The sequence below is a fragment of the Solanum verrucosum genome, unplaced genomic scaffold (genome assembly GCF_900185275.1).
Source record: "Solanum verrucosum unplaced genomic scaffold, falcon-dt-bn FXZP01000287.1, whole genome shotgun sequence".
NCBI lineage: Eukaryota > Viridiplantae > Streptophyta > Magnoliopsida > Solanales > Solanaceae > Solanum > Solanum verrucosum.
In genome coordinates, this window is record NW_026020292.1 from 1,668,374 (window position 1) to 1,690,380 (window position 22,007).

General features: G+C 37.0%; 1 protein-coding gene and 1 pseudogene across 1 annotated transcript in view; both read left to right on the plus strand.

The window, feature by feature from the left end:
* LOC125834552 (probable disease resistance protein At4g27220) overlaps nt 1-22,007 on the plus strand; it is a 259,136-nt pseudogene that overhangs the window by 36,403 nt on the left and 200,726 nt on the right.
* LOC125834551 (probable inactive ATP-dependent zinc metalloprotease FTSHI 5, chloroplastic) overlaps nt 1-22,007 on the plus strand; it is a 37,944-nt gene that overhangs the window by 9,491 nt on the left and 6,446 nt on the right. Inside the window, exons 8-16 of the mRNA XM_049513678.1 lie at nt 288-461; nt 1,180-1,301; nt 10,198-10,399; nt 10,937-11,065; nt 13,889-14,071; nt 17,710-17,829; nt 19,819-20,004; nt 20,096-20,170; nt 20,995-21,054. Of these exons, the coding sequence (XP_049369635.1) occupies nt 288-461; nt 1,180-1,301; nt 10,198-10,399; nt 10,937-11,065; nt 13,889-14,071; nt 17,710-17,829; nt 19,819-20,004; nt 20,096-20,170; nt 20,995-21,054 (1,251 nt within the window). The remainder of the gene's footprint in view (nt 1-287; nt 462-1,179; nt 1,302-10,197; nt 10,400-10,936; nt 11,066-13,888; nt 14,072-17,709; nt 17,830-19,818; nt 20,005-20,095; nt 20,171-20,994; nt 21,055-22,007) is intronic.

Here is a 22,007-nt window from a genome sequence, read left to right on the forward strand (position 1 = left end):
ATACATGCAGTCATGCACAGTCATGTCCTATAATAACCTTCCATGAAATTAGTAATAAAAATTGTTGGTACCATAATGATTAATGAGTATTCTTTGTAATATATGGCCAATCTACTGAATGATTAACAATGGTTCTTGTAAACGGTTACCGCCGTTACACCAAAAAAAGCCCAGCAGCATTGTTTGTGTGTGCGTGGGAGAGTATATGTGCATATCCACAAAATATGTTAGAGCTAAAATGATGCTTTATGCTTGCACTAAACTCTATTTCATGTGTGATATGACAGGGAGTTCTTATTGTGGGGGAGAGAGGAACTGGAAAGACAACCCTAGCTCTGGCAATTGCAGCAGAAGCTAAGGTGCCACTTGTTGAAGTTAAAGCCCAGCAGTTAGAGGCTGGTTTGTGGGTTGGCCAAAGTGCATCAAATGTTAGAGAGCTGTTTCAAACAGCACGTGATCTGGTCAGTCTGGTTTCTTTGTGTATTGTATTGCCTCTCCTTACAATTTCCAATACTGGTTATGGTGTAATCTACATCTTCTTCTTGTCGTTATTCTGAGATCTAAAATAAATAAAGGAGGAAGAAAAGGGTCTTGTTGGAATTGGGTGCTGATATAGCATAAATAATGGATAAAGACATATTTCCCTTTGCATGCACTCATAAAAGTTTATAGGTTTGTTTGCATGCATGTTTTTGTGGAAAGGAAACTAGTAAAACATGTTTATCTTGGAGTGCAGCTCATAATTAACTTTATGCAAGAGCAAGACTGCTAATAAGAAATTTTGCAAAAGCATACCTGTAAATCTTTTTTGTGAATTAGTGGGTGTTTGGATTGGCTTATTTAAGTAGTTTTTGGCTTTAAAGCCCATTTTTAATTTTGGAAGTGTTTGGGAAACACAAAAACACTTTTTAGGCGGAAAAAGTACAAAAATGGCCAAAAGCCGAAATTTGGGTATTCCCAACTTATGGCTTTTAGCTTATAAGCCACTTAAAAAAAGTCAATCCAAATACCCCCTTAATGTTATGATCTTTTCTCGACTGACCGAGTCTTTCACAAATAATTTGAGAAGTCAACAATACTGAAGGAATAATATAGTGTATCATGTCAAGTTACACATCTGGTGCATTTTTCTGAGCTGTTTTTTGTAGTGATATCTGCTTACTTCCTTATCCTGTTCAGGCTCCTGTAATCATATTTGTGGAGGATTTTGACCTCTTTGCTGGAGTCAGAGGGAAGTTTATCCACACTAAAAAGCAGGATCATGAAGCCTTCATCAATCAACTTTTGGTGGAACTTGACGGGTAAGTGAGTTCTCATGATTTTTAACAAATTTAGTTATTGCAGCAACAGAAAAGCATCATCTTGATGTAAAACATTCATCAGGAAAATGGCCTCATATAGCTATTGTTGAGTTACCCAACTCATCTTTTATAATAGTTATGTCTGTTTTTGATGTGGAGAAGGAGAAGGTAGGCTGATATGAAGACCCGGGGCTTTGATTCAGTGGTAAGGACACAATATTGGATGTGTGGATAGAGTGCATGCCATCTTGACATAGAGCCCAATATTTAAGTGGGAGGAGGGTAGAAGGGGAGCCATACTTCCTCGAGTTTTGAACTTGTGGGTCAACTGATGTTGGTTAGCTATTCCCAGGGGATTTCTCGGTTGTCAAAAGAAAAAAAAAGGACTGATATGGTTTACTAGCTGTTAATTCTTCCATAAAGTACCATTGTTGATTCTGTAATTATTCTAAATTTCCTTTATCTTCTTTTACATTGTTGAGTTGTGTCCTACCAACTCATATAAAAGCTTAATCTATTAAGATACATAATTGGCCTATATTAGGCTTAGCATATATTTTCTCATGTGCAAGCCTAATTTTTTATTTTAAGCCAAGAACGTAGGGATATTTTGTTGACGGATGGTGGTGGGACTCGAATGTAGGACCTCACTTTGATATCATTTAGAGTTGTGTCTGCCATTTAATCTAAAAGTTTAAGCTGGTAAAAGAAGGAAGAAGCCAAGTTAATTGTTTTAGGTTTACAACAGACATCTACAATGAGGTATGTCCATTCTCTCAGGTGAATATCATTGCCAATTTCATGCCAAAAAGTTAGACGGAGTTCAAATTTTGTGTTCCAATTTTACAACCTAACATGACGAACAAAACCCTGCCTAGTAAGAGTAATATTAGTGCTCATTTAGCTATGGGAAATTCTCCATTGAATTTCCTTGAAACAAATTGTAATAATAAGTAAATGTTCTTATTCCTATCTTGGCATGCCTTTGGGAGCTAAGACTAAATCTTTGAGCATCTGGAACTCTGGTGGAAAAATGTGAAAAGAAGTTAGTGAACTGGAGAAGTCAATACTTATCCTTGGGTGGTAGAGTCACACTTATCAACAGTGTTCTTGATGCCATGCCAACCTATATGATGTCCCTCTTTCTCATGCCTGGGAAGATCATTCATTGGCTGGACCAATCAAAAGAAACTTTCTTTGGCAAGGTAATGGAGAAGGGGAGAAGAAATTTCATTTGGTTAAGTGGGATGTTGTTATATCCAACAAAAAAGAGGGAGGTTTGGGAATTAAGAATTTGAATGCCCACAATAAGAGCCTTCTGCTAAAATGGCTCTGGAGACTAGCAAATAGCAACAGATGATCAGAGCTTATGGATGGACATTATCATTGCAAGATATGGAAAGGAAGGACCATGGACTACTAAGGAGGTTAATACTCCTTATGGTGTGGGTCTATGGAGAACTATTAGAAACCAGTGGCCAAGAATGTGGAGTAACTCTGTGATTAATGTGGGAAATGGGAGGAAAACCTTGTTCTGGAATGATATATGGGTGGGACAAACACCTTTGAGACAACAGTTCCCAGACATTTATATTCTCAATCAGCAGAAAATGGCTACAATTCTAGAAGTCAGAAATGAACAAGGATGGAACCTGACTTTCAGAAGGTTCCTCAATGACTGGGAAGTGGAGAGAATGACTCAGTTCTACAATACCTTGGAACAAGCCAAGAACCTCACTTGTGAGGAAGACAAATTGATATGAAAGCTGGAGAAAGATGGCAAGTTCAAGGTGAAATCAGCCTACAAATTACTAGACATTTCAACTGAAACCAAGGAGTTGTGGCCTTGGAAGATGATCTGGAAAGGGAAGATACCACATAAGGTGGCTTGTTTCATATGGCTTGTTGCAAGACAATCTATTCTGGCTCAGGACAACTTAATGAAAAGAGGAGGAACTTATGCTCCAGATGTTTTTTTTGTGAATATGAGACAGAGACAATAAACCATCTTTTTTTTGCATTGTAAAGTGATTGAGAAACTGTGGAAGTATTTCATTAACTTGAGAGGTATCACATGGACTATGCCTAGAAATACTACAGAAGTCCTAGCATGTTGAAATAGAGATGGAAATCAGTCAGGACACAAGGAGAGATGGAAGATTGTCCCTGCTTGCATCTGGTGGACAATATGGAGGGAGAGAAATCAAAGATGTTTTTGAGAACAAGAGTATCCCTTTCCAAAGCATTAAAATGAATTGTTTAGTGACCTTTTACTTTTGGTGTATTCATACTATTCCCAAGGATCCGGGGGACATCACCCTATTCTTAAATAGTTTATGAGGGAGATAGGTATTTAGATTCTTTTTGACAAACCCTCTATACTTTTGATGTAATTACTACAGGAGTTCACTATTGGTGTACTTCTCTGTTTATAATACCAGTTAACTTTCTCAAAAAAAAAAAAGTTCTTACATTAATCATTCCTACTGTTAAGACATTACATCCTACTAAGACATAATGTTCTGTTCGTTTTCTTCATCATCATCCTGCTTTTTTTTTTTTTTTTTTTTTTTTTTGAAATTGGTAAGTTGTATTCATCTGCATTAAGGGTATGCTGGCCACCTCCAAAAGTGAGCAATTACAAGCTTCCTATCAAATCTACAATCTGATCTACATCTTCTATACAAAGTAGTTTACACCAAAGAAGTAGAGCTTCAATACAATTCCATTTTACTTTATGTATGGAATTGGACCTATCTGTAAAGCATCTCTCATTTCTTTCCTTCCATATTGACCACCATATACATGATGGTATTAATCTCCACCATCTCTTTTGACTTTTACTTCCTCCCTTCCTAATTCAGCAACTCAAAAGATCCGATGTGTGCTCTGGCATTGTCCAGCTAGTGCTTGTAATGTTGAGGAAAAGGTTCCATAGCTGAGTGGTGAACTTGCAATGTAAAAATAGATGCTTATTGGTTTCCCCTGTTATGTTGCAAAGAAAACACCTGGGAACTAGTTGTCTACCTTTCTTTTGTAGGACTTCTTGAGTAAGACAAGCTCTCCTAATCACTAACCAAGTAAAACCTTTCACTTTGGCGGGCATGACACTCTTCCAGAAGTACCTCCAAGGATATTGTGTTCCCCTAGTCATCTCATATAGTCCGCTGTTATATGCACTTTTGACTGAGAAAACCCCATCCGTGCTGAGTTTCCACAAGACCCTGTCTGTAGCTGTTGGGGTAATGGAAATTCCACCTAATGTTCCCAGCAGAACTGCCACCCTCTCTATTTCCCAATCATTAAGCATTCTCCTAAATGATATGTTCCATCCCTGCTCTGTCCAACAATCACACACTCTATCTTCAGGATTCTCACAAATGAGGAACAGATCTGGGAAAAGATCCTTGAGAGAGGTTTGATTAACCCATCCATCCTTCCAAAATTTTGGTTTGTTTCCATTCCCCACTTTGAGATATAAATTTGCTTCCATCTGTGGCCAAAGATTGCTGATTGTTCTCCACACACCCACACCATAAGGTTCAGAAACATTCTCTGTACACCAGGGGTTTATTTCACCGTACTTCGCTACTATAACCTCCTTCCATAGAGCTCTTTCCTCACCAGTGTATCTCCACAGCCACTTCATCAGTAGACTCTCATTTTGCGACCTCAAATTTCTGATTCCCAGACCACCTCTTTCTTTGCTGAGAAGCAGTCTTCCAGTTTACTAGACAATAACCTTTCCCTTCTTTATTTCCATGCCACAGAAAGTTCCTCCTTAGCCTGTCTAAATTTTCCACAACTTTTTCTGGGATTGGAAATAAAGACATCACATAGGTGGGTAAGGAATCTAGAACAGAATTTATCAAGACCAGTCTTCCACCTAAAGATAAATACTGAGCTTTCCACCTAGTTAATTTCCTTTTCAGTCTTTTCCAGGATACCATCCCAGATGTCCAGTGCCTTGTGATTGCTACCCAGAGGCATGCCCAAGTAAGTGGTAGGCATTTAATCAACTCTACATCCCAAAGTATTTGCCAAGTTTTGAATCTGCTGGACTTCATTAACAGGAAACAAACTGCTTTTTCCCCAATTTACTCTCAACCCTGATACAACTTCAAAAATAATCAGAATCACTCTAATATAACTAATTTGTTCAGCTACTGGCTCACAGAAAATGAGGGTGTCATCTGCATATAGCAAATGACAGATTTCCTTCTCCTCCCCCACTCTTCCTCCAACTTGGAATCCTCTAATCCACCTGTTTTGTGATGCAATCCTCATCATGCTATCAAAACCTTCCATTGCTAGAATGAAAAGGAAAGGAGAAAGTGGATCACCCTGTCTCAACCCTCTTTCTGATGTAAAAAAACCCACAGGTTCTCCATTTACTAGAACAGAGAACCTGACTGTTTTGATACAAAATTCAATCCACTTCACCCATTTACTACCAAATCCCATCTGTTGGAGAGTATTCAAAAGGAATGTCCAATTACCATGATCATACGCTTTCTGTATATCCAACTTACACATTATACCAGGTGTTTCTCCTTTCGTTCTTGAATCAATGCATTCACTGGCTATGAGTGCTGCATCCATGATTTGCCTCCCTTTAATAAAAGTCATTTGGTGCTTGTTGATCAAAATACTTACAACCTTTTTCAGCCTTTCTGCCAATAATCTGGCAATGATTTTGTATACTCCTCCTACCAAGCTAATTGGTCAGAAATCTTTCAACTCTGAGGCTCCTGGTTTCTTAGGAATCAAGGCAATGAAAGTTGCATTAAAACTTTTCTTCAAAAGTTTGCTTGGAGTGGAAAACCTTAATGGTGTTAATGATGTCTTCCTTCAGAATTCCCCAGAATGTCTGAAGGAATACCATAGGAAAACCTTCTGGACCTGGTGCCTTCTCCATAGCACACTGTTTAAGGCATTCCATTATCTCTTCCTCCTCAAAAGGCCTCTGAAGCCATATTTGTCCTTCCTCAGTAATCCTTGATACATCATGAAGTCTCAAACCAGGCCTCCATTGCTCCGTCTCCTTATAAATCCCTTCACAAAATTTCTGCACTGCATTCTTAATAGAATCAGGATCCTTGATTGTAGCTCCATCCACCTCCAACTGTTCCAAGGAATTGAACCTCTTGTGAGAGGTTGCAATTCTATGGAAATTTTTTGTGTTTTTGTCCCCATGTTTTAGCCATTGAATCCTTGATCTCTGTTTCCAGGCAATCTCTTCTTTTTTAACTACCTCTTCAAATTCCATTGCCAGGTGAGTCTTTTGGATCAACTCATCATCTGTGAGTGGTCTCTGTTCTTGGACTGTTTCCCATTTTGAAATCTGGTTAAGAATGTCCTCCATCCTTTGTTTCCAATTCCCTCTATTGACTTTGCTCCACTCCTTGAGCTTTACTTTAAGCATTTTTAGCTTCTCAGCCAAAATATAGCCTGGCCTGCCATTCACTTGGAAGGATGCCCACCATTCTTTCACCCTATCTTTGAAACCCTCCACTTCAAGCCACCATATCTCAAATTTAAAATAGGATTTCTTCCACTCTTCACCTCCACAGGACAAAATAATAGGATTGTGATCTGATGCCATTTTGGGAAGGCAACTTTGTTTGATATGGGTAAAATTATCCCCCCACTCCGCACAATGCAAAATTCTGTCAATCCTAGATGCACAACTATGATCCTCCCCTCTTCTCCATGTAAAAGATCCTCCCAATAAAGGAGGATCCACCAGCTGTAGTTCTTCAATACATGATGAAAATTCTTCCATAGCACCACTCAGTCTGTGACAATTTGTTTTCCCCGATGGGTATCTGGTGATATTGAAATCACCACACACTATCCATGGCCCATTGAGACTGTTTTTCAATACTAACAATTCCTGCCATAATGCTCTCCTAGCCACTCTGTTACAATCTGCATAAATTGCGCTAAGATGCCAACAAGTCCTCATTTACTCCTGACAATCTTCCCGTTATACATTGCTCTCCATTCAACACCAACTCCCCATTCCACACTCTTTTGTCCCATAGAACTAGTATCCCCCCACTGCTCCCCTGAGCTTCTTTCTGAATTACCCCCATCCATCTGTTGCTCCATATGCTCTGCAATATGTTATCGACTGATCCCTTGAGTTTTGTCTCAACTAAAACTATGACATCAGCCCCCCATTGATTTAGTAATTTTCTGACGATCTCCCTTTTACTACCCTCATTTAACCCCCTTACATTCCAAGAGAGAATCTTAACTCTCATTGATTTATGTCTTACTTATTTCTTTGTGCTGGTGAAATGCATTCTCCATCACTATTAGATGTATTAATGCAGTCAGTTTATACCTCAGTTCTCACTTGGGTTAATAGTATTGTCTGTAGTTCCTCACCTCATGAACTAATTTTTTGGTTGTATTAGGCTCAAGGTTCATTTTCTTAATATGTTATTACAGCTAAACCTATCTCTAATGTTGGGTTACTCAATGTTAGGCTGCAATGTTATAGTCAATGCTCTAGATGTTCAATCCTGGGCATGTGTGGGCGGAAGAGTTAAGAGTCCCGCAATAGTTGAGGTTCTTGGATTTTAGGTGTAAGTTGTAACATATAGATAGACACCTTAACTTGGACTCAACTGGCATGTAAAGACCTACACTTTGAGAATGCACATCTAGACACATCAACTTGGTTTTAAGTTGGCCCCGTGTTAGTTTGGGTCTTTACTTGCTCGTTAAGGCCAAGTTAAGGTGTCTATCTATATGTTATGCCTTGTAGTTTCTTTACATGATCTTGGAAATTTGTTGTCCTTTGCACAATATTCAAAAATAGGGATGCTAGAAGAGAATTTATGAGTGGGAATTTGGTGGAGTAAGTGGAGCACTATAAATCATTTTCTTTGGTTTGTTGAAAAAGAAAGTTAGTGAAAGTGTAAAGGAATTTAGCCTAGCCTTGTTTGGCAAAAGTTTGTGGGCCCGATTGAGAATCGTTTTCCTTTCTCAATTCATTGACTTTTGCTTGCAGCAAGCCATAATTTAGGTCTTAGAAAGTGTACTATCTGAAACATTACTTAAATGGATGGATTTCTTTGGGTTTTCAAAAATCAATCTTTCTGGAAGATGGAAGATTAATGTAGTTTATATTTGGAAAATCAGGTTAATCAATACTCATATATTAGTAAATTCATGGCCTTGTTGGTGCTCAGAGGATCTGTAATTTGGTGAAAATCTATTCAAGTATCTGCAAAACTTGAAGGCCTGCACGTGGTATCACTTATGATTTAAGGAATGGCAATTTGCCTATACCAGCAGGAAATAAACTTGTCACACTTGGTTTTTGGTTTTTTTTTTTTTTTTTTCGAACTTGTAACTTTGTATTACATCACAAAACAGTACAACCAAACCTTATATACAAATGACCCCAATTCTTACTGCTCTCTGGTTAAATTGAGTCTAAAACATCAATTATAGAGAGTATCATTTGAGTATAACTGATTACACCAAAAACATAATAGCAAAATGCAATTGAGCTTTACTTTCTGCACACTGGTTTCTATTCTCTCAAAACACCTAGAGTTCCTCTCTTTTCATATTGCCCACCATATTGCAGCAGGGATAAGTCTCCATCTGTCTCTCTCTTTTGCCAGTACTCTTGCTTCCTCCCAACTCTTTAAAGCCTCAGAAACTTTCCTAGGCATAGTCCAGGAGATGCCTTTGATACTCAAAAAGATACTCCATAATTGTTGAGTATACTTGCAGTGTAGAAACAGATGATTAACAGTCTCTAAAGTCCCCCACAAAGAAAGCATCTAGAGCATAAGGTTATTCCTCTCTTCATGACATTGTCTTGAGTAAGAGCTGCTTCCTTGGCCAACAACCAGACAAAACAAGATACTTTATGGCGTATTCTGCTTTTCCATATTTGTTTCCATGGCCAATTTGTAATTTGTTGGTTTGACTGATCCATCAGCTTATAAGCTCTATTAACTTTATACTCCTCTATTGTTTCCTGGCCACCATAGAATATCCTCTCTTGTCTGAAGTCCATTGGAAGGCTCCACTGTGTTGAGAAATTCAGCTACTCTCTGAACTTCCCAGTTATTTAGATGTCTTCTGAAGTTTAAGTTCCACCCCTGTAGTGTCCATAAAGCTGCTATAAACCCTGACTGAAATGTAACTAAGTTGTAAACATCAGGAAATAATTCTTCCAAGTTTCCTTTCTCATGCCAATTATCCTTCCAAAACATGGTCTTTCTCCGATCAAGAACTTTCACCTTTGAGTTGTACTTCACTTCGTTCCACAGATTCCTAATGGACCTCCAAAGGCTGACCCCATAAGGAGTAGTCACCTCTTTGGTCACCTCAAGTGTGACTTCCTAATGTCACAATTGATTTTGCTTTGGACAAATAAATTTTGATCTCCCCTTTGTTGTAGTACCTCCTTTGTCCCGATCTATGTGTCATACTTTTCTTTTTAATCTGTTCCATAAAAGAATGTCATTCTTTCATATTTAGAAACAAGTTGACTTTAAACTTCTCATTTATCCTCAATGAGAAAATATATAATAACACAAGTATCTATGGCTTGTTTTAGACCAGAAATGTCAAAAGTCTTCCTTTCTTTCTTAAGCTCCGTGCCTAGTCAAACGCCCTAAATTTGGATGGAGGGGGTAATGGTTTTTAGATAATATATCCCAAACGTTTATGTTGCAAGCAAGGGCATCAGTTTTGTGCTGGATCTTGTTCTTCTAAAGGATTTTCACATATTATAAACTGTAACTAGGACATACTTTGGGTCTTGTTACTTGTAATTGGTCAAAGTATAATCTAAGTACTGAAATAATTGCATCTTCATGTTTAGTTTCTTACTATTCTCTCGTACTATCTTATGTTGCAGGTTTGAAAAACAGGATGGGGTGGTTTTGATGGCTACTACTAGAAATCTAAAGCAAATCGATGAGGCCTTGCAGCGTCCTGGTCGTATGGATAGGATATTCCGTCTTCAGCGGCCTACTCAAGCTGAAAGAGAAAAGATACTTAGGATAGCTGCAAAAGGAACTATGGATGAAGAGCTTATAGATTTTGTAGATTGGAGAAAGGTGCGCTTATTTGGTCTCTTATCTGCAGACTCAACTCTTCTTTAACTCACCAGTTCTCATTTTCATCAGAGGATCATACAGGCCCTTCAAGTTTATTGAACTGAAGAGAAGCTCAGGCTACTTAACTCTGAAAGCAGTTCTTAAACAGCACCTTTTCTAATTTGAGAAGTTTCTTGATCATATGGGGATAGAGAATCAACCTAGATCATGCATGGGGATGCTTAATTTCTCATGTATACTAAGTTCTCTTTACTTGGATTCCTGATTACCTGAACTAGAAATGATTTAAGATTTTGTGGTAGTGTCTCCGCAGCAACAATTTAAACCTATATTGGTAGTTCTTCGTGATTTGTATTACATATTACAGGGTCACAAGTTAGTGCATCTTTGCAAATCTTATGTTGATTACTCTTTGCTTTCTTCTTCTGTTTTCAACTGGTTTAAAAGTGATTGTTGTCATATGTTAAGTGCAGCACAGAAGAGCTTTGTCAAATTTAGTACTGATCTTTTTTTAAAACTGCTACTTTTGCCTAACAGGTTGCAGAGAAAACAGCTCTTTTGCGTCCAAGTGAACTGAAACTTGTGCCCGTGGCCTTGGAAGGTAGTGCCTTTAGAAGCAAATTCCTGGACATAGATGAGCTTATGACCTACTGCAGCTGGTTTGCGGTAATTACTGCAATGCTAAAATACTACACTGTATCAGCATGTACTTCAAGCTCCTTTCAGATAATTAAGCTATCATTTGAATGTGAAGGGATCCAAAAGAAGAGAGAACATAATTTTCATTTTGAGGAAGTAAATATGCTTAAACATGAAATAAAAAGAGCACGTAGTGAAAAAACTTTCTAATATGAGACAGCTAACAGTATCATGAAATAAGCTGTGATAGTTAACAGGCTTCTCGTTTGACAAGCCTCACTTTTTGTTTTAATGTTCACTCCCCATCACGTGAGATGCTTTCTTCATCTATACTGTTATCTGTTGTTCACTTTCATGAGTATCTCAACTCTTTGCACATTCTTTGAAGAATGCTGCAAATATAGTGGGACTTGAACTTCTTGTAGATACATTATCTCCAGTGAGTAATTATTTTAAAAGTGTGGAGAATAATTGGGATTTTTACATCTTGAAATGGATATCTGATGGTGTCTGTAAAGGTTGTGTTAGAAACATTTTCACTTATCGAAGCTATAATGCCTGTCAGTAGGATTGGCTACAGCTGCCTAGTAGTCTCATGACAATATGTTACAAGCTGTAAGCTCACACTTAAAGGCGAACAAGAAAAGATTCTATCCGTGAGTCTACTACGAGAAAAGTAGAAAAGGGAGAAAGTGAGATGACCATGGATCTCGTTGCTCTTTCCTATACTGAACATTAATTTGTAGATTCTGAGAATTTTAAGAACATGATAAAAGGGAACATCTACAACATCATCAGCATTTTTGATAAAGTAAGTGCTATTAATAACAGCATCAAGAAGATGCAAGAATTATAAGATATGGTATTTGAGCTTACAAAAAGTCTCTGGATAACTATACAAACTATCTAAGCCAGAACTAGTGAGTTAATGAAGTTGTTCTGCATTCTCAGCGGGATACAAGTTGGACCAACTAAACAAATTTGCAATACACCTAGCCTTCAAAATGCTTAAAGCAGTTGGCTCTCTATCAAAGCATCTCTTATTCCTCTCTAACCAAATACACAAGAAAAATACAAGCATGATCCAGATCTTCTTGATGGCCTTGTCAACTTTCCATAGGCTCCAACTCTCAGAAGCATCCTTAATTGTGAGGGGGGGGGGGGGGGGTCCAATTGAGACCAGAGACACAAAAAAAACATGCTCCATAATTCTGAGGCCACCTCACAATGAAGGTCACTTTTTAAAAAAATGAAGAAGGTGTCTGGGGGTTTCAACCTCTTTTTGCACATATAGCATCTGTTTGGGAGCTGGAGTTTCCTTTTCTTTATGTTGTCTTGGGTGAGACATGCCTCATATAGAGCTGTCCAGGTAATACAAGCAACCTTAGGAGGTAGCTTGGTCCTCCAAATGAGTTTCCAGGGCCAGTTATCTATCATGGGGTTCCTAGAGCACAACTGTTGGTACCCTTCCTTGACTGTTTGAACTCCTTTTTGGTGTCCCCGTTTGAGCTTATCAAATGCCTGGGGATTAATGTGACAATTTTGTAGTCTAGCAAACAGATCTACCAGATCATTCACTTCCCAATCGTGCATTTTCCTTCTAGATATCAGGTTCAGTTGGTCCCTTCTCTATTAGCAGCAATAACAGGATTGGGATCTTGAGCAATTCTGAACAGATCTAGGAAATCCTCCTGAAGAGTGTTATTACCAAGCCCTTTGTCTGTCCAAAATTTTAGGATGGAACCATTGCCCAAAATGTAAACATTCTGATCAAATGTGTCCTACAACACCCTAATAGCCTTCCACAGTCCCACTCCATAAGGAGGTGTAGTAATATCTGTACACCATTGATTCAGCCTTCCATGCTTAGCTATGATAACATCTTTGCAGAGTCCTGCCTCTCCCAAGTTGTATCTCCAAAGGCACTTCATCATCATCCTTTTGTTGTGGGCTGCAAGGTTCTTAATGCCAATACCTCTTTGGTATTTTGGTTGTGTGACCTTCTCCCATTTGATGAGATAAAATTTGTGTTCCTCCCTGTTGCCTTCCCAGAGGAAGTTCTTTCTTATCTTGTCAATCTGTTATATAACCTTCAGTTGGCATTGGGAACAGGGCCATGTAATAAGTAGGTAAGCTGTCTAGAACACTATTGGCAAGTATTACTCTGCCACCAAAGGAGAGATATTGCATTTGTCATGTTGCCATCCTCTTCTCAAACTTTCAATAACCCCAGTCTAAATTTCTGTGGATTTATACTGATCACCCAGAGGAAGACCCAAGTATGTGAAAGGAAATGAGCCAATGTTACATCCCATGATATCAGCCAGCTCCTCCAGGTTTATAACTTCATTCACTAGGTAGATAGTGCTCTTTAGCATATTCATGTGTAAACCTGAAATAGCTTAAAAAATAAACAAAGTTAGGTTAAGCTGTATCACTTGTGATCTTTCAGCACCACAAAAAATCAATGTGACATCTATGACATCGTCATTCTACTGATGATATACATTAAAGTCCTGAACTTCATGTGAACAAATCTCTTTAAAACTGATCTTTTTTATAAACAATTCCCGGATCTCTTAAACCAATCTTATGATGATGACATCAAGACACTGACACATTGAGGTATTTGCAAAGGATTCGGAAGGTAAAGTTGATGAAGTTTCTTTGTAAGACAGAGTTTTACCATGTTCAGCTACCTTGGGCTGATTTTCAACACATTTATTTTCTTCTATTGTTATGTATATACTCCATAACATATCTCAATGTTTAAACTTCACTGCTGAGTTTATGCGTACAAAAAGAACTAGGCATTTTTCTCAACTGGATAATTGGTTTGCTGTTCTGCAGACATTCAGCAGCCTTGTCCCGAAATGGTTAAGGAAGACCAAAGCTGTAAAGCAATTTAGTAGAATGCTGGTGAATCATCTTGGATTGACATTGACGAAAGAGGATTTAGAAAGTGTTGTTGATCTAATGGAGCCTTATGGTCAAATAAGCAATGGAATTGAATTGCTAAATCCTCCTCTTGATGTAAGCATTCCCATTTGTGATTTCCTTTGTCAGTATGCATTATTTGATGAATGATTAGACATCCTGTATGCTACTGTATTTCCTTGACCCCGCTTAGTAGTAAAGCTACACCTAGGCTTCCTGTTTATTGCCTTTTGGTTTATATGTAATACTCCCTTCATTTCAATTTGTTGGGTCTATTTTGACTTGGCATGGAGTTTAAGAAAGTAAAGAAGACTTTTGAATATTGTGGTCTAAAATTAAAGATATGTGAAATATACCAAAATGCCCTTTACTCTTGTGGTATTAAACATGCCATTTGGAAAGTTGAAATTAAAGAGTTGCTAAAAAAGGAAAGGGTCATTCTTGTTGAAATAGACTAAAAGAAAAGTAGGTTAAACAAATTAAAACGGAGGGAGTAGCATTTAGATCATATATTTTTTGTTTGAGGGATGATTGTGCCTCTTGATATACTAGGAAATGAAACTAAAATGAAACCTTCCCTTGATCATAATAGGACAACTTTTTCTGTTACTATATGGAATCATTTTTGTAGGGTTCCCAGTTTCCTTCTAATCACGTAAGCTGATGATTTGAATGTAACAAGTAGAAAAGCCTCTAACAACGAACATATGCATAAATTGTAGTGAATCGACTGTACAAGGCCGCAGTATAATGGAAATCAACGAAAATTAGAATAAACAAGGAAATGTAGAGCAAATTTTTGAAAGGAGGAGGGAGAAGTCTTCCACTCGCTCCTTAATTCCAATGCATGAGTTCATGTGGGGCTATTTTCCCAGTGCTGCCCCCTTGGTTGCCACTCCCTTCACTTCCAACATGAGCGGTTGTTTTGCTGCAGCCAGCACTATCCAAAAAGTGATTCAACTGAGTTTCCTGTGCTGGTACATGTGGCTTTGAGAACTCTCCACCCTTATATTACAAGATTGTCAATTTCTGCTCTTTATGATACACATGATCTTGTCTTATCGATCTTTGAACATCAAAAGACACTCTTTTTTTTAAGATACCAGTTATTTTTAAAAAAGGACTCTTTTTCACAGGTGATTAATCGAAGCTCTGTAAAAGCTAGTGAATCATCTCTATTTGATGGAATATCGTTTGTGCTCCAAAATATGTTTAAATATTAGTTATCTCATTAAGAAGTGCAGAATTTTCTTTTCCTTCAAACACAAATCAAGTCTTTTTGCCTCTATTTGGTCAATCATAATGACACTATAACAACTTGAGAGACCAAAAACTATGCATTTTAATTCCCACTTCTCCTCCATCTCTACAGAAGATGATCAGATTTTCTCTAGGTCCTCTATTTTCTTTGGTTTCTCCAGAACATCAATAAAATTATGACTATCAAAAAATGGTTGTCGAACACTGCTTGGCATCACTTGTTGATGAATTCCTTAGGCACTTCGCAGGGGATAATACTAAATAGAAAAATTTAGAAAGATTTGAGAAATTATCTTAGCCTTGTTAGTCGATCACCTTGAAAGCAGCCAAATGGTTCCCTGTTGAACCTCTAGGGCATGTTTGGAAAGCCACAAGGGAATTGGAATTGGATGTAATGACACAGTTTGACATGTTTGTTTGATCAAGTAATTACCAAGTTAGAAGGGAATTGGGTGTAATTGGAAGGGTGTAATTACACTATCCAATTCTCAAGTGGGGTTGAGGATTGGGTGTAATTTACGTGATGTAATTGCAATATTACTTTTTAATATCTCTTTTTTTATATTTTAATTTCTTTTCTATTTTTTTTTACTTCTTGATTTTTTTTTTTCATTTTACATTATTTATCTTTCATTTCCTTTCTTCTCATTTCCCAACCTTTCCTTTTTGCGATTCAATGTAATTGGTCGTTTTTTTTTTTTTTTCTTCATTTAGCATAACTCCGTTGTTATTCTAGTGTTTGAATTAAAGTAGAATTTCACTATTGAATGAGATTATAGACTTATGTTTCTTTTTTCTTTTGAATTATATTTACTTAAGAGTATTATGTTATTTTTTTTTAATTTATGCTATACTTTTTGTTCCAATTTATTGCTTTAGCATTATTGACTAGTTATTTCATATTGGTTGTCATTCATTTTTAGTTAGAATTAATAGATTATTTCTTTTGTCAAAACATTTGAATAATTTTATGGCATTATTTATAATATGTTTTTTTATTGGCAAATTTGCATTTCATGATGTTATTATAAAATGTGTACTTTTTAGCTTTTATAATTAATTAAATTAGATATTGTTACTTTATATATCAATTTTTTTTACTACATTTGTTACAAATATATATATATATATATATATATTTATTTATTAATATACTTTCAAGAAATAAATGTGTCTTAAATACTTAATTTAATATTAGTTGTAAAGGCACAAATTTGTCAAATATTAACTTCTAATTTTTCATAATTAACTTTTATTTCAAAATTTAAGTTAACTTTGTAATTATACTTTTGCAACCAAGCAATACGCTTGTAATTGCACTGTATTTACATTATGACAAACAAACAAGTCATCATAATTACTATAGTGTAATTACTAATTACACTAGTTCCAACTACCAAGTGGTTTTCCAAACAAACCCCTAGGTTCCATCACTTCTGAAATTGTAGAGCTGATTAATTTTTTTGCCAGTGAGGCAAGAATCCAGAAAGGGACATGCAGTAGGTTGGTAAAACAGATAAGGTGCTTGTAAAATTGTAACAGTTTTACCTCCATTGGGCTAATATTTTTTGACTAATATTTTTTTTTTCTGCGAGGAATCCATTTGTTCTTAAACTTATGAAGTAATGGATTTCAAGCCTAAACATCTTTGAGGCAATACCAACAGGAAGAACAAAATAGATGGATTAATTCAGATTAAACCTGTTGGATATACTTAACCAATTGATAAACTGCGCTTTCACACTTGGATGATGTCAGTCCTTTTAGATTAACCAGCCTCATGACTGCTTGCCGATATACTCTATCTGTTCATTTTCAACAGTATCACACAAAAATTAAGGTTTCATATTTGAGGAGGTGAGCTATTGCTAGCCTTGTCCATATTCTTGTTTGAGCCCCTTCAGATATCCACCCTCTGCTGCTTTATCTAGTGGTCTTCCTCCATCATAGAGGGAGATATAAGATAGGGAGTCATCACTACTAAAACCCCTAGCACTTTCAAAGATATCTAGTAGGAGGATTGGGAATCTGACAATAAATATGCAGTTCCAATCCAGCTTCTATATTTTTCGTGGAACCCATCTTTTAATGAGTGAACTCCATCAGTGTAATAATACCTTTTTTTCCAAGTCTAGCCAGCATAATAGTACCAGCAGTTCCATTCAATTCTCTCAAATTAGTTAGTTCTTTAGCAATTAAAACGACATCAAGAATTTGCTTCTCATCCAGTTTCAAAAAAAAGAATTTCTTCTCATCAATAAAAGCATTTCAAGCGCCAGGGAGTTCAAGTGAAATCTGCAGTCTCGTTAGTAGTTCAGCAACTTTGTTAACTAAAGATTAGCTAGCTCTAGAATTTCTAAAGCAGAGTTATCTTTAGCTAATAGTCAATTAAAACTGCCTATACTGAAAACATCTTTATTGTTCCTCATGTGTGACTCAACATGAATTGACTGTTTGTTTAATCTTTTTTGTAGTGGACAATGGAAACAAAATTTCCACATGCTGTTTGGGCTGCAGGTCGAAGTTTAATTGCTCTTCTTCTACCAAACTTTGATGTTGTGGATAATCTGTGGCTTGAGCCTTTCTCTTGGGAGGTACTGTATTCTGTTTTTTCATTAGAAGCTGTTTGTTATGATAAGTGTGATTGTACTTTAAAAGAGAAGCAAGAGAAACTTATTGAACCAATGTTATTAATCTATGAGAGAAGTGATGGTTCTACAGAGTAAGAGTCACACTAAGGCAACGTTCTTTTTTTCAAGATTAAGACGTCTGAATCTGAATAAACATTTAAATATAAAGATGTTTTTTAGATTTGAATACTGAATAATTAAGACTATGTCTTCTCAATATTAAATGTTTATAATTTATTTTTATCAAAAAGTTAGTAAATATAAATTTCAAAATAAAGTAATTTCGATATTATATCCACAACATATTAGGTTTAAGGTGGTAGTAATTGTCCGACAGGACTGCCAGCATTGTGGTGGAGGTGGTTGTGTTGTTAGAGGTGGTTGCTGGTAGGGGCTGATGGTGATGGTGAAAGTTGGTGGTGGTAGTTTGATTGCTGAGATGATTGGTGGTGGTGGTGGTGACTGACAGTGGTGGGTGTGGAGTGGTGGTTTGTGATGCTTACATACATTTTTTTTTTGAGAATTTGTAAGTTTGTATTCTTCAGCATTAGGATATGCTGGTCACCTTCAAAATTCATCACAAAAATTACAAATTTGATCTACAAACTATACATTATTGTTTACACCAAAAAAGTAAAGATACTAAACAATTTCATTTTACTTTGTGAATGGAATTGGATCTAGCAACATTTGTTTCTCTTGTAGTCCATTTATTGTTACTGACAGTGTCTGCATATAACAATCCCTCTTCTGTATTTCGATGTGCTAATGTAACTGCCCTCTTTTGCTTTGACATTTATGAAGTTCGTTATTTTGGATGCAGTATCCAAACCATCCTGAATTGATTGTCCACTCAGGAATTTGATTATTACTGCTTTCCTCTTACCTTGCACATTAGTGATGCTAATGTATCGACCAAATTTGTCGAAGTCCTTCAACAAAAGTATGCTCAAAAATGGTCATGAAACTTCCACCTCATGAACTATCCATTGCATTGTCTTCTGGCTGAAGCTCGCCCTTGTCATCATATTGCAACCTCTTTCAACCCAATCGTACCATGTCTCTGCTCTAGACACCTTCCTTGTTATATCGTACAATAAACCTACCGCAAAGTAAAAGATGTCGTCTCCCATGACTGAAAGAAAGGAAAATGTTGCTGAAGAAAAGGGAAGAAATGGTGGATCTGGTGATTGAATATCACCAGTATATGGACTCTAGAGGCCTGGAAGGGACCTCAGATGTGAACCTTGGGAACAGAGCCTGGGAGCATTTTGAAGTTCATAAATCAAGCTATGCTATATCTACAAGATCCTAGAATATTCTAGGATATCTACGAGATTCTAACAATATCAAGCACTTGGATTGTAAGAGGATCACTGTCCCTCGGCCCCATTTTATGTCACACACTTTCCTTTTTATTACCCCATCTGTTTCAACTTATGTGACACTTTCCTTATAGGTCTGTTGCAAGAAAAATGACACATTTCTATATTTGGAAACAATTTAACTTTAAATTTTTTATTTTACCCATTTGACCTGTAATGAGAAGCTTTATACAGTGAGAGTTGTGATAAACTAATGAACTAAAAAGGATGAATTTAAATTGTGAACGTAGCGTTTATGTACATTCTTTTTACCCTTGTGAGAGAGCATATTCAGTACTGAAACCCTCTCCCGGGGGTTGATTTATTCGCATTATCCTCCTGCAGCTTTTCAAGTAACAAATCTTCTTTTCTGCCCCTGTGGTTTGAGCAGTCTGCCATAAGGTTTGGTGAGTTGTAAGTTGACACTCCCACTAACTCCTTAGGGATTTTACCCTATACTTTTTGGTGTCTCGTAGGTGTGCATACAACTAATACTCATACCTAACTCCATGTAATAATGCCTCATTGGATTGTGTGCTTGGTGTGTCCTGGAATATGTTGACTTATACAAAGTTCCTGCTGATTTCAGGGAATTGGGTGTACAAAGATCACCAAAGCTAAAAATGAAGGTTCCATCAGTGGGAATGTTGAATCAAGATCATATCTGGAAAAGAGACTAGTTTTTTGCTTTGGTTCGTATGTTGCGGCCCAGCTATTGCTGCCATTTGGGGAAGAAAACATTCTTTCTTCTTCAGAGCTGAAGCAGGCTGAAGAGGTTGTACAGACTCTTCCCTCTTGAACTATAATTCTCTCATGTATGCTGCTGTGGATACTGGGACCTAATAATTTATTGTATTTTGTGACAGATAGCTACAAGGATGGTGATTCAGTATGGTTGGGGCCCTGATGATAGTCCTACAATTTACCATCATGGCAATTCGGTATTTACCTTATTTTCCCGTCCGCATGATCTTTTATTTCATTCAATATATTTCCCCTCTTCATTGTTGTCAAAGGTGCGCTTAAAGCGCCCTTAAGCCATGAAGCGAGGCTCAAAACGTGTTGAGCGCTTTGCCTCACTTAATGTGTACTTCAGTGTCATCATCAAGGTTCTAAGGCATACGTTTCCTTGCCGATGAGCCTCGTTTGAAGAGGCAACACTAAACAATTGATATTTTACTTTATTGGATTTCTTTGGTTCATATATTTGTCATTCATGCTTATAATTTATTCTTGCACTAAACATATGTATTTGTGTGTTTTCTCCATTTGCACCTTTTTTTCATTAAAACCCACACTTTGTTTACGTTTAAAGCCCCAATGGACCTTAGAGCTTTATTGCAATTTTTGCTTTTGGTAATACTGCCCCTTTGCATCTTCACTATAGCTAGATATGTCATAGTTTTCGTGAACCATTTCTCTTTCCCTAGACATATTAATGAAATTTTACTAGTCACCTTGCGAACCACATCAAGTTCTTTGCTATGATGACCTTGGCTGCAAACAGTTAGGGGTGGAACCAAACTAGAAAATCATTCACCTCTATGTTAATGAGTGAACCACATCTCTTCCACGAAAGTTTGCACATGGAAATGGGAACCCAATGTCGTTTAACACTTGTTCTTATAGATGTGTGCTTGTACAAACATTTGCCAAACATAAAGTACTGACTGCCATTGTATATCTTGGTGCGCGACCAATTTGTTTATTTCATTGATATATTTTTGTCTTATCGTCTTCTTTTCCATGTTGCTGATCTGAATAGGTCACGACTTTGAGTATGGGAAACCATTTTGAATATGAGATGGCTGCAAAAGTGGAAAAGGTATGAAGTTGCCTATGAGTAATAGTGTAATACTCTCTGGTCCTTTTGATTGATGATATGAAAACATTATTTTCTTGTTCTATGAGGATTCTATGTATAGAATTTTCTTGCTTAAATGGTACTATGGGCCACAAATGGTACTTAATCTTTGTAAGAGTAAGGTTGTTGAAGAACTGTCATTTTGACCTCTTATAGCTCCCACCATCTGGCTTGACTTTAGCTGAACTGTACATATAATAGTCTTATGTGCTTGGGCGTGTTATCAGGAGGTTTCTTAACATTTTTGATAAGAAATAAGAGAGAAGATTTGGAGAATGCGTGAAAACAAAGGTTAAGTTCAGGTATTTGAATAAATGTATATGTAGGACACTCATGTCACAATATTGTATTTGCGCATTTATTTAGATACAAGTTCAACCCAGTACACTCACAACACTCTTCCTTGGTTGGGTGCATGCCTGTTGTATGTAGGAAGCTTATTGCGTATGTAGTTAATCTGGTGAGTGACTTGTTGAATATTTTTGTCAGTTGATCATTTGGTTATGCCAGTTGGTTATTTGGTTTTACAAGTGTATTTTGTACAATGTTGCCCTAAGTTGCATTAAATGGAGACATGTGATTATTGCGGATTCATATCCAATCCTAACTTGTTTGGGATTGAGGCTTAGTTGTTGTTGGTGGTCATTTTGTTTTACAATCTAGGACCAATGTTTTATTTCCTCCAACAAAGTGATAGTTGTAAAACATTGGGTAGCCACGAAGCTCAAGAACCATCAAAAATGGCCTAGAATCTTAGAGTGCAAAGGTGACCTTCAGAGTGGGGAGTGGTTTGAAGACCAGTTTCTGGAATGAGACCTGGTTAGGTGATGTAAATCTGAGGATACTTTTTCCTGATCTGTACATTATCAGTCTACAGCAGAACGACACTATAGCACAAATGTGGACCCCTCAAG